We start from the raw sequence: 16,217 nt of genomic DNA on the forward strand, positions 1-16,217 counted from the left end.
AATGTAAGAGGGTTCCTTTTTCTCTGCACCCTCTCCAACATTTATTGTTTGTAGACTTTTTGATAGCAGCTATTGTGACCGGCATGAGATGGTACCTCACTGTGGTTTTGATTTGCATTTCTCTGATAATGAGTGATGTTGAGCATCTTTTCATGTGTTTGTTAGCCATCTTTATGTCTTCTTTGGAGAAATATCTGTTTAGTTCTTTGGCCCATTTTTTGATTGGGTTGCTTATTTTTCTGGAATTGAGCTGCAGGAGTTGCTTATATATTTTGAGATTAATTCTCTGTCAGTTGCTTCATTTGCTATTATTTTCTCCCATTCTGAAGGCTGTCTTTTCACCTTACTTATAGTTTCCTTTGTTGTGCAGAAGCTTTTAAGTTTAATTAGGTCCCAGTTGTTTACTGTTGCTTTTATTTCCATTATTCTGGGAAGTGGGTCATAGAGGATCCTGCTATGATTTACATCAGAGTATGTTTTGCCTATGTTTTCCTCTAGGAGTATTATAGTTTCTGGTCTTACATTTAGATCTTTAATTCATTTTGAATTTATTTTTGTGTATGGTGTTAGAAAGTGTTCTAGTTTCATTCTTCTACAAGTGGTTGACCAGAAGTTTTCCCAGCATCACTTGTTTAAGAGATTGTCTTTTCTCCATTGTATATTCTTGCCTCCTTTGTCAAAGATAAGGTGTCCATATGTGTGTGGATTTATCTCTGGGCTTTCTATTTTGTTCCACTGATCTGTGTTTCTGTCTTTGTGCCAGTACCATACTGTCTTGATGACTGTGGCTTTGTAGTAGAGCCTGAAGTCAGGCAGGTTGATTCCTCCAGTTCTATTTTCTATTCTTCTTTCTCAAGATTGCTTTGGCTATTCGAGTTTTTTTGTATTTCCATACAAATTGTGAAATTATTTGTCCTAGTTCTCTGAAAAATACCGTTGGTAGCTTGATAGGGATTGCATTGAATCTATAGACTGCTTTGGGTAGTATACTCATTTTCACTATATTGATTCTTCCAATTCATGAACATGGTATATTTCTTCATCTATTTGTGTCCTCTTTGATTTCTTTCCTCAGTATTTTATAGTTTTCTATATATAGGTCTTTGTTTCTTTAGGTAGATTTATTCCTAAGTATTTTATTCTTTTCTTTGCAATGGTGAATGGAATCATTTCCTTAATTTCTCTCTTTGTTTTCTCATTGTTAGTATATAGGAATGCAAGGGATTTCTGTATGTTAATTTTATAATCCTGCAACTTTACTATATTCTTTGATTAGCTCTAGTAATTTTCTGGTGGTGTCTTTAGGGTTTTCTATGTAAAGGATCATGTCATGCAAACAGTGAAAATTGTACTTCTTCTTTCCAATCTGTATTTCTTTTATTTCTTTTTCTTCTCTGATTGCTGTGGCTAAAACTTCCAAAACTATGTTAAATAGCAGTGGTGAGAGTGGGCATCCTAGTCTTGTTTCTGACTTTAGGGGAAGTGCTTTCAGTTTTTCACCATTAAGGATAATACTTGCTGTGGGCTTATCACTATCTGTTCTCTTAACGTTTCTTAGTGCAAGAAGCAACTGTTAAACCTGCTGACCTCACATTTTCTGCACTCAGCTGATTGGTGATAAGAGTTTATATATATATATATATATATATATATATATATATATATTTGATATTTAGTTCAGTTTTGTAGTTATTATGTGAAGAGATGGCTTTTCTCATTGTTTTTGTTTTTCTTATATTCTACAAGTAAAAATTACAATCTTTGCTAATCCTCAGTCTCTCAGACCTTAAGTCACCCACATCTGGTGAAACGTTAAAGGGGTGGTTTTCATGTACTGTTAATCTCTGGGTAGACTTTTCATCTTTAAAAAAATTTCATCATTGCTTTGAACACTTTTTAAGCTGAATTGTATTTACAGTGTTTCCAAATCCTGCCTATGTTAAATAGTTGTACTCTTCCACTGATGAAACTATATGCATGTAAACTGTATCTCTAACATTTTTTGGCATACATCTCCCTTATTTTGGTATTATTACTTTGAGAAGTTAAAAAATAACCATGCAGGGCTTCCCTGGTGGTCTAGTGGTTAAGAATCCACCTGACAATGCAGGGATAACTGGTTCAATCCCTGGCCTGGGAAGAATCCACATGCCATAGGGCAGCTAAGTCCATGCACCACAATTCCTGAAGCCTGTGTGACCAAAATCCATGCTCAGCAACAAGAGAAACCACCGTGCTGCAACTAGAGAAAGCCCATGTGCAGCAATGGAGATCCAGCACAGCCAAAAATTAAATAAATAAATAAATGTTAAAAAAAAGACTATGTAGGTCACAAAATTCTCTAGAATATTTGAAAAATAACCCATTTGATTTTAATGTTCCTAAAGCAGAACTGATTAAATAACCCAACCTCTTGCCCCTCGTAGTGTGGTGTGGGAAACAGCAGAAAGGGTGTCATGTGGCAGCTTGGAGGAAATGCAGACTCTCTGGCTCCCCCAGAACTCCTGAGTCAGAATCTGCATTTTACACGTGGACCCTCCTACAGTGCCTGGTGGACTTTCCCAGGGGATGTGATGCTGCAGAACCTGGTGGTCAGAATCATCATCTCACCTTGGTGGTTGACTGCCTGGTAACTTACCTGGCATCTTGACTGGGTTCTTTCACCTGCAAGAGCCTATTTAATCCTGAGAATCACCCTCTAAAGCAGGCATTCTTACAATATCAGAAAAGTTGTCACCAGATCTGCCAAAGGTGTCACTAAAAGACAGTTTCTGCATCTGTATTTCCTAAGTCTGAGATGGGAAAATTGAGGCCCAGTCTGTAATGCTGGCCTGGCCAAAGGTGAAAGCCTCCAGTGACTCCAGTTCCTGGTGTGGGCACACCCTGTGCTTCTGGTGAGCCACCCATCCTGTGGACAACAGAAGAGCCTCACATCCCAGCAGCAGTGGAAACTCAACCCCCAACCACTGCTCATTCACCATCCTGTTGTGGGTTGATGTGAAGGGCCTTGGGAGGAAGTCATCTGTGACTGAGGTCAGGAAGAGCAGAGGTCCCACATCTCACCTGCAGGCTGGCTTCCTGAAGCTTCAATTACAAATGAAGCTCAGAGGGGTAGATAAACACATTTCCCAGGGTAGATAAAGACATTTCCTTGGATATACCAAAATTGATTGTGTGTATATATGTATTTTGGAGAAGGCAATGGCAACTCACTCCAGTAATCTTGCCTGGAAAATCCCATGGATGCAAAAGCCTGGTAGGCTGCAGTCCGTGGGGTTGCTAGGAGTCAGACGCGACTAAGAGACTTCACTTTCACTTTTCACTTTCATGCATTGGAGAGGGAAATGGCAACCCACTCCAATGTTCTTGCCTGGATAATCCAAGGGGCGAAGGAGCCTCGTGGGCTGCCATCTCTGGGGTCGCACAGAGTCGGACACGACTGAAGCAACTTAGCAGCAGCAGCAGCATATATGTATTTGTGTAGCTTCAGGGTTGTTTGAATTAAATTATTAAAAACAGTAGATATTAGAAATTCTCATCTTCCAATTCTGCAGCATTTAGGATATACTATTTTAGTGGGTTTTGAGAAAGCAAATAAATCAATGATAAGAAGCACTTGGAATGAAGCCTTGAATGGGATGGATCTAAAAGAAGGGAATATTCTAAAACCCATCAACCTTTCCACAAGATTCCCCGCCCTTCCCCCTGCCATTCTTTTAAAAACCAAGGGCTAATTCAATCCCACCCACTTCTATTTTGTGGTATTTTGGTTTCTTTTAAAGTATTATCCTATTTTCTCCTTTACCACTGATATCAGCTTATTTCATATGCTTCTGAAATATATTAAATAAATATGCATTTAAAACATTATTTTATTTGAACATGAATTGTCTTTCTTTTCTTTTTTAAAATATAAATTTATTTATTTTAATTGGAGGCTAATTACTTTACAATATTGTATTGGTTTTGCCATACATCAACATGAATCCACCATGGGTATACACGTGTTTCCCATCCTGAAGCTCCTCCCACATCCCTTCCCATACCATCCCACTGGGTCACTCCAGTGCACCAGCCGCAAGCATCCTGTATCATGCATTGAACCTGGACTGGCAATTCATTTCACATAATATTATACATGTTTCAATGCCATTCTCCCATATCGTCCCACCCTCACCGTCTCCCACAGAGTCCATAAGACTGTTCTATACATCTGTGCCTCTTTTGCTGTCTTGCCTACAGGGTTATCATTACCATCTTTCTAAATTCCATATATATGGGCTACTATACTTAAAGCTCAACATTGAAAAAACGAAGATCATGGCATCTGGTCCCATCACTTCATGGGAAACAGATGGGGAAACAGTGGAAACCGTGTCCAAATTTGGACTTAAATTGAAGAAAGTAGGGAAAACCGCTAGACCATTCAGGTATGACCTAAATCAAATCCCTTATGATTATATAATAGAAGTGAGAAATAGATTTAAGGGCCTAGATCTGATAGATAGAGTGCCTGATAAACTATGGAATGAGGTTCATGACATTGTACAGGAGACAGGGATCAAGACCATCCCCATGGAAAAGAAATGCAAAAAAGCAAAATGGCTGTCTGGAGAGGACTTACAAATAACTGTGAAAAGAAGAGAGGTGAATAACAAAGGAGAAAAAGAAAGATATAAGCATCTGAATGCAGAGTTCCAAAGAATAGCAAGAAGAGATAAGAAAGCCTTCTTCAGAGATCAATGCAAAAAAATAGAGGAAAAGAACAGAATGGGAAAGACTAGATATCTCTTCAAGAAAATTAGAGACACCAAGGGAACATTTCATGCAAAGATGGGCTCGATAAAGGACAGAAATTGTATGGACCTAACAGAAGCAGAAGATATTAAGAAGAGGTGGCAAGAATACACAGAAGAACTGTACAAAAAAGATCTTAATGACCCAGATAATCACGATGGTGTGATCACTCATCTAGAGCCAGACATCCTGGGATGTGAAGTCAAGTGGGCCTTAGAAAGCATCACTATGAACAAAGCTAGTGGAGGTGATGGCATTCCAGTGGAGGTATTTCAAATCCTGACAGATGATGCTGTGAAAGTGCTGTACTCAATATGCCAACAAATTTGGAAAACTCAGCAGTGGCCACAGGACTGGAAAAGGTCAGTTTTCATTCCAATCCCAAAGAAAGGCAATGCAAAAGAATGCTCAAACTATCACACAATTGCACTCATCTCACATGCTAGTAAAGTAATGCTCAATATTCTCCAAGCCAGGCTTCAGCAATACATGAACCATGAACTTCCTGATGTTCAAGCTGGTTTCAGAAAAGGCAGAGGAACCAGAGATCAAATTGCCAACATCCGCTGGATCATGGAAAAAGCAAGAGAGTTCCAGAAAAACATCTATTTCTGCTTTATTGACTATGCCAAAGCCTTTGACTGTGTGGATCACAATAAACTGGAAAATTCTGAAAGAGATGGGAATATGAGACCACCTGACCTTCCTCTTGAGAAATCTGTATGCAGGTCAAGAAGCAACAGCTAGAACTGGATATGGAACAACAGACTAGTTCCAAATAGGAAAAGGAGTACGTCAAGGCTGTATATTGTCACCCTGCTTATTTAACTTATATGCAGAGTACATCATGAGAAATGCTGGACTGGAAGAAACACAAGCTGGAATCAAGATTGCCGGGAGAAATATCAATAACCTCAAATATGCAGATGACACCACTATTATGGCAGAAAATGAAGTGGAAATAAAAAGCCTCTTGATGAAAGTGAAAGAGGAGAGTGAAAAAGTTGGCTTAAAGCTCAACATTCAGAAAATGAAGATCATGGCATCCGGTCCCATCACTTCATGGGAAGTAGATGGGGAAACAGTGGAAACAGTGTCAGACTTTATTTTTCTGGGCTCCAAAATCACTGCAGATGGTGACTGCAGCCATGAAATTAAAAGATGCTTACTCCTTGGAAGAAAAATTATGACCAACCTAGATAGCATATTCAAAAGCACAGACATTACTTTGCCGACTAAGGTCTGTCTAATCAAGGCTATGGTTTTTCCTGTGGTCATGTATGGATTTGAGAGTTGGACTGTGAAGAAGGCTGAGCACTGAAGAATTGATGCTTTTGAACTGTGGTGTTGGAGAAGACTCTTGAGAGTCCCTTGGACTGCAAGGAGATCCAACCAATCCATTCTGAAGAAGATCAGCCCTGGGATCTCTTTGGAGGGAATGATGTTAAAGCTGAAACTCCAGTAGTTTGGCCACCTCATGTGAAGAGTTGACTCATTGGAAAAGACTCTGATGCTGGGAGGGATTGGGGGCAGGAGGAGAAGGGGACGACAGAGGATGAGGTGGCTGGATAGCATCACTGACTCGATGGATGTGAGTCTGATTGAACTCCGGGAGTTGGTGATGGACAGGGAGGCCTGGCGTGCTGCAATTCATGGGGTGGCAAAGAGTCGGACATGACTGAGAGACTGAACTGAACTGAACTGAACTCCTTGGAAGGAAAGTTATGATCAAATTAGCATACTGAAAAGCAGAGATGTTACTTTGCCAACAAAGGTCCATCTAGTCAAGGCTATGGTTTTTCAAGTGGTCAGGTATGGATGTGAGAGTTGGACTGTGAAGAAAGCTGAGCGCTAAAGAATTGATGGTTTTGAACTGTGGTATTGGAGAATACTTGAGAGTCCCTTGGACTGCAAGGAGATCCAACCAGTCCATTCTGAAGGAGATTAGCCCTGGGATTTCCTTGGAAGAAATGATGCTAAAGCTGAAACTCCAGTACTTTGGCCACTTCATGTGAAGAGTTCACTCATTGGAAAATACTCTGATGCTGGGAGAGATTGGAGGCAGGAGGAGAAGTGGACGACAGAGGATGAGATGGCTGGATGGCATCACTGACTCGATGGACGTGAGTCTGAATGAACTCCGGGTGTTGGTGATACAGGGAGGCCTGGTGTGCTGCGATTCACGTGGTCACAAAGAGTCAGACACGACTGAATGACTGAATTGAACTGACACTGTATTGGTGTTTTTCTTTCTGGCTTACTTCACTCTGTATAATGGGTCCAGTTTCATCCGGCTCATTAGAACTGATTCAAATGTATTCTTTTTAATAGCTGAGTAATACCCCATTGTGTATATGTACCACAGCTTTCTTATCCATTTATCTGCTAATGGACATGTAGGTTACTTCTGTGCCCTGGCTAGTATAACAATGCTGCAGTGAACATTGGGGTACACGTGCGTCTTTCAATTCTGGTTTCCTCGGTCTGTATGCCCAGTATTGGGATTGCTGTGTTGTATGGCAGTTCTATTTCCAGGTTTTTAAGCATCTCCACACTGTTCTCCATAGTGGCTGTACTAGTTTGCATTCCCACCAACAACGTAAGAGGTTCCCTTTCTCCACACCCTCTCCAGCATTCATTGCTTGTAGATTTTTGGATAGCAGCCATTCTGACTGGTGTGAAATGGTACCTCATGGTGGTTTTGATTTACATTTCTCTGATAATGAGTGATGTTGAGCATCTTTTCATGTGTTTGTTAGCCATCTGTATGTCTTCTTTGGAGAAATGTTTGTTTAGTTCTTTGCCCCATTTTTGATTGGGTTGTTTGTTTTTCTGGAATTGAACTGCAGAAGCTGCTTGTATATTTCTTAGATTAATCCTTTGTCAGTTGCTTCATTTGCTATTATTTTCTCCTATTCTGAAGGCTGTCTTTTCACCTTACTTATAGTTTCCTTTGTTGTGCAGAAGCTTTTAATTTTAATTATATCCCATTTGTTTATTTTTGCTTTTATTTCCCATATTCTGGGAGGTGGGTCATAGAGGATCCTGCTGTGTTTTATGTCGGACAGTGTTTTGCCTATGTTCTCCTCTAGGAGTTTTATGGTCTGGTCTTACATTTAGATATTTAATACATTTTGTGTAGGTTTATTTTGTATATGGTGTTATAAAGTGTTCTAGTTTCATTCTTTTACAAGTGGTTGACCAGTTTTCCCAGCACCACTTGTTTAAGAGATTGTCTCTTCTCCACTGTATATTCTTGTCTCCTTTGTCAAAGATAAGGTGTCCATAGGTGCATGGGTTTATCTCTGGGCTTTCTATTTTGTTCCATTAATCTATGTTTCTGTCTTTGTACCAGTACCATACTGTCTTGATGACTGTGGCTTTGTAGCAGAGCCTGAAGTCAGGCAGGTTGATTCCTCCAGTTCCATTCTTCCTTCTCAAGATTGCTTTGGCTATTTAAGGTTTTCTGTATTTCCATACAAATTGTGAAGTTATTTGTTCTAGCTTTGTGAAAAATACCATTGGTAGCTTGATAGGGATTGCATTGAATCTATAGATTGCTTGGGGTGGTATACTCATTTTCACTATGTTGATTTTTCCGATCCATGAACATGGTATATTTCTCCATCTCTTTGTGTCCTCTTTGATTTCTTTCACCAGTGTCTTATAGTTTTCTATATGTAGGCCTTTTGTTTCTTTAGGTAGATATATTCCTAAATATTTTATTCTTTTCATTGCAATGGTGAATGGAATTGTTTCCTTAATTTCTCTATTTTCTCTTTATAAGTGTATAGGAATGCAAGGGATTTCTGTGTGTTGATTTTATATCCTGCTACTTTATTGTATTCATTGATTAGCTCTAATAATTTTCTGGTGGAGTCTTCAGGATTTTCTATGTAGAGGATCATTTCATGTGCAAACAGTGAGAGTTTTCTGTCTTCTTTTCCAGTTTGGATTCATTTTATTTATTTTTCTTCTCTGATTGCTGTGGCCAAAACATCCAAAACTATGTTGAATGGTAGTGGTGAAAGTGAGCACCCTTGTCTTGTTCCTGACTTTAGAGGAAATGCTTTTAATTTTTCACCATTAATGTTTGCTATGGGTTTGTCATATATAGCTTTTATTATGTTGAGGTATGTTCCTTCTATTCCTGCTTTCTGGAGAGTTTTTTTTTTATCATAAATGGATTTTGAATTTTGTCAAAGCCTTTCTCTGCATCTATTGAGATAATCATATGGCTTTTATTTTTCAATTTGTTAATGTGGTATATTATATTGATTGATTTGCAGATATTGAAGAATGCTTGTATCCCTGGAATAAAGCCCACTTGGTCATGATGTATGATCTTTTTAATGTGTTGGATTCTGATTGCTAGAATTTTGTTAAGGATTTTTGCATCTATGTTCATCAGTGATATTGGCCTGTAGTTTTCTTTTTTTGTGGCATCTTTGTCAGGTTTTGGTATTAGGGCAATGGTGGCCTCATAGAATGAGTTTGGAAGTTTACCTTACTCTGCAATTTTCTGGAAGAGTTTGAGTAGGACAGGTGTTAGTTCTTCTCTAAATTTTTGGTAGAATTCAGCTGTGAAGACGTCTGGACCTGAGCTTTTGTTTATTGGAAGATTTCTGATTACAGTTTCAATTTCCGTGCTTGTGATGGGTCTGTTAAGATTTTCTATTTCTTCTTGGCTCAGTTTTGGAAAGTTGTACTTTTCTAAGAAATTGTCCATTTCTTCTAGGTTGTCCATTTTGTTGGCATAAATTGCTGATAGTATTCTCTTATAATCTTTGTATTTCTGTGTTGTCTGTTGTGATCTCTCCATTTTCATTTCTAACTTTATTGTTTTGATTTTTCTCTCTTTGCTTCTTGATGAGTCTGGCTAATGGTTTGTCAATTTTATTTATCCTTTCAAAGAACCAGCTTTTGGCTTTGTCGATTTTTCTTAGGGTCTCTTTTGTTTCTTTTGCATTTATTTCTGCCCTAATTTTTAAGATTTCTTTCTTTCTACTAACCCTGGGATTCTTCATTTCTTCCTTTTCTCATTGCTTTAGATGTAGAGTTAGGTTATTTATTTGACTTTTTTCTTGTTTCTTGAGGTAAGCCTGTATTGCCATGAAACTTCCTCTTAGAACTGCTTTTATAGTGTCCCACAGGTTTTGGGTTGTTGGGTTTTCATTTTCATTCATTTCTATGCATATTTTAATTTCTCTTTTGATTTCTTCTATGATTTGTTGGTTATTCAGCAGCGTGTTGTTCACCTCCATATGTTGGAATTTTTAATATTTTTCTCCTGTAATTGAGATCTAATCTTACTGCACTGTGGTCAGAAAAGATTCTTGGAATGATTTCAAGTTTTTTGAATTTGCCAAGGCTAGATTTATGATCCAGGATGTAATCTATCCTGGAGAAGATTCCGTGTGTGCTTGAGAAAAAGGTGAAATTCATTGTTTTGGGGTGAAATGTCCTATAAATATCAATTAGATCTAACTGGTCTATTGTGTCATTTAAAGTTTGTGTTTCCTTGTTAATTTTCTGTTTAGTTGATCTGTCCATAGGTGTGAGTGGGGTATTAATGTCTCCCACTATTATTGCATTATTGTTAATTTCCCCTTTCATACTTGTTAGCATTTGTCTTACATATTATGGTGCTCCTATGTTGGGTGCATATATATTTATAATTGTTATATCTTCTTCTTGGATTGATCCTTTGGTCATTATGTTGTGTCCTTCTTTGTCTCTTTTCACAGCCTTTGTTTTAAAGTCTATTTTATCTGATATGAGTATTGCTATTCCTGCTTTCTTTTGGTCTCTATTTGTGTGGAATATAATTTTCCAGCCCTTCACTTTCAGTCTGTATTTGTCCCTTGTTTTGAGGTGGGTCTCTTGTAGACAACCTATATAGGGGTCTTATTTTTGTATCCATTTAGCCAGTCTTTTTCTTTTGGTTGGGGCATTCAACCCATTTACATTTAAGGTAATTATTGATAAGTATGATCCTGTTGCCATTTACTTTATTGTTTTGGATTCGAGTTTATACACCCTTTCTGTGTTTCATGTCTAGAGAAGATCCCTTAGCATTTGTTGGAGAGCTGGTTTGGTGGTGCTGAATTCTCTCAGCTTTTACTTGTCTGTAAAGCTTTTGATTTCTCCTTCATATTTGAATGAGATCCTTGCTGGGTGCATTAATCTGGGCTGTAGGTTATTTTCTTTCATCACTTTAAGTATGTTTTGCCATTTCCTCCTGGCCTGAAGAGTTTCTATTGAAAGATCAGCTGTTATCCTTATGGGAATCCCCTTGTGTGTTATTTGTTGTTTTTCCCTTGCTGCTTTTAATATTTGTTCTTTGTGTTTGATCTTTGTAAATTTGATTAATATGTGTCTTGGGGTGTTCTGCCTTAGGTTTATCAGGCTTGAGACTCTCTGGGTTTCTTGGAGTTGGGTGATTATTTCCTTCCCCATTTTAGGGAAATTTTCAACTATTATCTCCTCAAGTATTTTCTCATGGTCTTTCTTTTTGTTTTCTTCTTCTGGGACTCCCATAATTCAAATGTTGGGATGTTTAACATTGTCCCAGAGGTCTCTGAGATTGTCCTCACTTCTTTTAATTAGTTTTTCTTTTTCCTCTCTGATTCATTTATTTCTGCCATTCTCTCTTCTACCTCACTAATCCTATCTTCTGCCTCCGTTATTCTAGTATTGGTTCTCTCCAGAGTGTTTTTTTTTTTATCTCATTTATTGCATTATTCATTTTATATTGACTCTTTTTTGATTTCTTCTATGTCCTTGTTAAACCTTTCATGCATCTTCTCAATCCTTGTCTCCAGGCTGTTTATCTGTGATTCCATTTTGTTCTCAAGATTTTGGATCATTTTCACTATCATTATTCAGAATTCTTTATCAGGTAAATTCCCTATCTCTTCCTCTTTTGTTTGGTTTGGTGGGCATTTATCCTGTTCCTTTACCTGCTGGGTATTCCTCTGTCACTTCATCTTGTTTATATTACTGCGTTTGGGGTGGCCTTTCTGTATTCTGGCAGTTTGTGGAGTTCTCTTTATTATGGAGTTTCCTTGCTGTGAGTGGGGTTCTATGGGTGGTTTGTCAAGGTTTCCTGGTTAGGGAAGCTTGTGTCGGTGTTCTTGTGGGTAGAGCTGGATTTCCTCTCTCTGGAGTGCAGTGAAGTGTCCTGTAATAAGTTATGAGATGTCAATGGGTTTGGAGTGATTTTGGGCAAGCTGTATATTGAAGCTTAGGGCTGTGTTCCTGTGTTGCTGGAGAATTTGCATGATATGTCTTGCTCTGGAACTTGTTGGCCCTTGGGTGGTGCTCGGTTTCAGTGTAGGTATGGAAGTGTTTGATGAGCTCCTGTCGATTAATGTTCCCTGGAGTCAGGAGTTCTCTGGTGTTCTCAGGATTTGGATTTAAGCCTCCTGTTTCTGGTTTTTAGTCTTATTTTTACAGTAGCCTCAAGACTTCTCCATCTATACAGCACTGATGATAAAACATCTAAGTTAATGATGAAAAGTTTCTCCACAGTGAGGGACACCTGGAGAGGTACACAGAGTTACATGGAGAAGAGAAGAGGGAGGAGGGAGATAGAGGTGACCAGGATGAAATGAGGTGGAATCGAAAGAGGAGAGAGCAGGCTAGCCAGTAATCAATTCCCTATGTGGTCTTCACAGTCTGGATCCCTCAGAGATGTTCATGGAGTTACACAGAGAAGAGAAGAGGTAGGAAGGAGACAGAGGTGGCCAGGAGGATAAAAGAGGGGAATCAAAAGGAGAGAGACAGATCCAGTCAGGAATCATTTCCCTAAGTGTTCTTCACAGTCCAGAACACAAAGAGATTCACAGAGTTGGGTAGAGAAGAGTAGAGGGAGGGAAAAGATAGAGGTAACTTGTTGAAGAAAAGGGAGAGTCCAAACGGGGAGAGAGCATTCAGGCCAGTGATCTTGCTCTCAAGTAAAAATGGGTAATGAAGATTGGGTTCTTAAAGGTACAAAATTGATAACAAATATCAAAAAGCAAATATTAAGAATCTAGAGTAGAGGTTGGATTTTCAAAAATACAATATTAAAGAAAAAAAAGCAAAGTCACAAGAATTATTTTAAAAATATATATATGAACTTTAATTTAAAAAATAGGGGTCTCTTCTTTTTTTTTTGCAAATACTATTAGGTTATAAAAATGAAAATAAAGGAGTAATAGATGACTTAGAAACTTAAAAAAATTGAAGAATGATAGTAAAAATATCAAAAATATATCTAGGACTTTCTCTGGTGTTGTTGTGGGCAGTGTGGGGTCAGTTCATTTTCAGATAGTTCCTTGATCTGGCTTGTATTTCTCAAGATCTATAGGCCCCTTCCTATGCAGTCGGTACTAACTACAGTGTTTTAATCTATTTCACCCGTCACTTCCAAGGCAGTCCCCTCTGTTTTAGCTTCTTCTGTTTGCTGGTCTGTTCAGTATCTGATTTCCACCCTGGCACAAAGGGGCGGTGGTGGACACTTTTTAGGCTCACTTGTTCAGCCGTGCTGTGGGGAGGGAGGGACGCTGCAGATGAATAAAACTGGCTCATGCTCGCAGTGTCTTGGCCATACTGGGTTTGCCCCCACTCACTGCATGTGTGCTTTCCCTGTCTACACTGCTTAGGCTCTAGGTTGCTCTGCCGGGAACTGTCTGAGGCCGGCCCTGGGTTGTGTGCACTTCCCAGGTCTAAGCCACTCAGGCTCAGGTACTCGGGTAGTCCTCAGAGGCGCAGACTTGGTTGGGCCTGCGTTTTTTGCCCTTCCCAGTTCCTTCCTGAGCAGCTCAGGTGACCAGGTATTTGGCAAGCACGGTTGCTGTGACTTATCACCTTCCCCATCCCAGCTACTCGGTTTTCTGGGTGTACAACCAGAGCGCCCTCTCTGGCGGATGTTGACCATCTAGAATCCCAAGAAGTCTTGGTTAGAACAAAGCCTGCTTGCAGTTTGGTAGATAATGCCTCTTTGGGGCCATGAATGCCTCCTTCCGGCTCTGGCTACCCTTGCCTGCCTGTCACCAAGCAGGGGGATGGGCCGGGCTAGCTCAGCTCAGTTCTTTGTTCTGCGAGTGGGCCTGGTGGTGTCTTAGGTTAGGGCTTTTCACGTGGTAGCTATTCCACAGTCTGGTTTACTATCCCAAGTTAGTTCCCTCAGATTGCCCTTGGGGCATTCTGGCCTGGTCCTTACTCTAAGCAATGCAGCCCACACCTCCCTGCCCAACCCCCACTTGCTAGTGGTGGATGCAGGTGTCTGCACTGCTTCTCCGCTGGGGGAGTTACTGTTGGGCACGTAATCTGTGGGTTTTAATTATTTATTTATTTTTCCTCCTGGTTATGTTGCCCTCTGTGGTTCCAAGGCTCACCACAAACTCGGCAGTGAGTGTGTTTCCTGGTGTTTGGAAACTTCTCTCTTTTTTTAAGACTCCCTTCCCGGGATGGAGCTCCATCCCTACCTCTTTTTTCTCTCTTCGTATCTTTTATATTTTTTCCTACCTCCTTTTGAAGACAATGGGCTGCTTTTCTGGGTGCCTGATGTCCTCTGCTGGCATTCAGAAGTTGTTTTGTGGAATTTACTCAGTGCTCAAATGTTCTTTTGATGAATTTGTAGGGGAGAAAGTGGTCTCTCCAGCCTATTCCTCCACCATCTTGAACTGTTTGTCTTAAACGGCCTGTCTGGATAAAAGAGTAATTTCTCATATCTTGTTCTTACAGGAAGAATTTTAAACCGTTTCTCCAAAGACATTGGGCAAATGGATGACTCACTGCCTTCATCATTTCAAAAGTTCATCCAGGTAATGTATCAGTCCTGTCAGAGTTCTCACACGAAGAACAGAGAGCCTGTTTCTCAAGGCCTTTTCACAGGGGTTGAGGGCGGGCCTTTCAGCCTCGTGTTGTGTCCTTTAATCTTAAATAAATGCCATGTTTGTGAGAGAAAGGTGTGGCTGTGATTGGGAGGCTGAGTTAACATGAATAACACCTGGGACAGGAGTGGCTACTCTGTCATGTCAGGGTTGGTCTGAAGCAGCGACATGCTGGATAAGTGGTTCTCCTTCTGCCTTCCAGGTGTCTGATGTGGATTCCCTTTGCTGTAAGCATATTTCATAATAGAAACAAGGATCTCTCATGAAAAGATAGCCAAGATGAACTAAATTATGTATTGTATTACCATAAAGGACAAATATTTACTATACCTTTTTTTCTGATAAAGCATGTGTTACAAAGAAAAGATTAATAATAATAAGGTGACCAATAATACTTGAACAAAAACAGTCATTGTTGTTCACTCACTAAGTTGTGTCTGACTCTTTGCAACTCCATGGACTGCAGCACACTAGGCTTCCTTGTCCTTCACTATCTCCCATAGTTTGCTCAAGCTCATGTCCATTGAGTTGGTGATGCCTTCCAACCATCTCATCCTCTGTCACCCCATTCTCCTTTTGTCTTCAATCTTTCCCAGCATCAGGATCTTTTCCAATGAGTTGGCTCTTTGCATTAGGTGGCTAAAGTTTTTGAGCTTCAGCATCAGTCCTTCCAATGAATATTCAGGGTTGATTTCCTTTAAGATTGACTAATTTGATCCCCTTGCAGTCCAAGGGACTCTCAAGAGCCTTCTCCAAAGCTGCAATTCAAGGGCATCAATTCTTCAGTGCTCAGGCTGCTTTATGGTCCAACTCTCACATCCATGCATGACTACTGGAAAAATCATAGATTTGACTATATAGATCTTTGTTGGCAAAGTGATGTCTTTGCTTTTTATTTATTTATTTGCTTATTTTGGTCTTTTTTTTTTGTCATCTTTGCTTTTTAATGTGCTGTCTAGGTTAGTCATAGCTTTTCTTCCAAGGAGCAAACGTCTTTTAATTTCATGGCTGCAGTCACTATCTGCAGTGATTTTGGAGCCCAAGAAAATAAAAGTCTTGTTACTGCTTCCTTTTTCCCTTCTTTTATTTGTCACGAAGTGTTAGAACTGGATGCCATGGTGTTTTTTGAATATTGAGTTTTAACACATCTTTTTCACTCTCCTCTTTCACACTCATCAAGAGGCTCATTAGTTTCTCTTCTCTTTATGCCATTAGGGTGGTATAATCTGCATATCTGAGGTTGTTGATATTTCTCCTGCAATCTTGATTCCAGCTTATATAGAGTCTTACCCTCAAGAATGTTAACACTAAGCCCCGTCTCAGCACAATATCAGGCTAATGGAATTTCTTCTCTAGGTGTAGTTATCACATTCTGCAAACTAAATAATTATTATGAATTGTGAAAAATCACCATGTACTCTCAAGTGAAAGATTCATCCAAAAAATTATTTCTATTTATTCATGTGGATTCATGATTTCTGATAGAATTCCCAACTGGTGTGCTCCCAATGGGAAATAAGCATATCAAAATAATGATTC

The 16,217-nt window shown here is 39.4% G+C and overlaps 1 protein-coding gene across 4 annotated transcripts in view; it reads left to right on the forward strand.

Moving 5' to 3' along the window:
• LOC138446666 (ATP-binding cassette sub-family C member 4-like) overlaps positions 1 to 16,217 on the forward strand; it is a 307,920-nt gene that overhangs the window by 199,230 nt on the left and 92,473 nt on the right. For all 4 annotated transcript variants that reach the window (XM_069601887.1, XM_069601886.1, XM_069601889.1 and 1 more), the window contains one exon: positions 14,530 to 14,609. In XM_069601887.1, coding sequence (XP_069457988.1) covers positions 14,530 to 14,609 — 80 coding nt within the window. The remainder of the gene's footprint in view (positions 1 to 14,529; positions 14,610 to 16,217) is intronic.

This window comes from Ovis canadensis, chromosome 10, assembly GCF_042477335.2.
Source record: "Ovis canadensis isolate MfBH-ARS-UI-01 breed Bighorn chromosome 10, ARS-UI_OviCan_v2, whole genome shotgun sequence".
In the NCBI taxonomy this organism is placed as follows: Eukaryota; Metazoa; Chordata; class Mammalia; order Artiodactyla; family Bovidae; genus Ovis; species Ovis canadensis.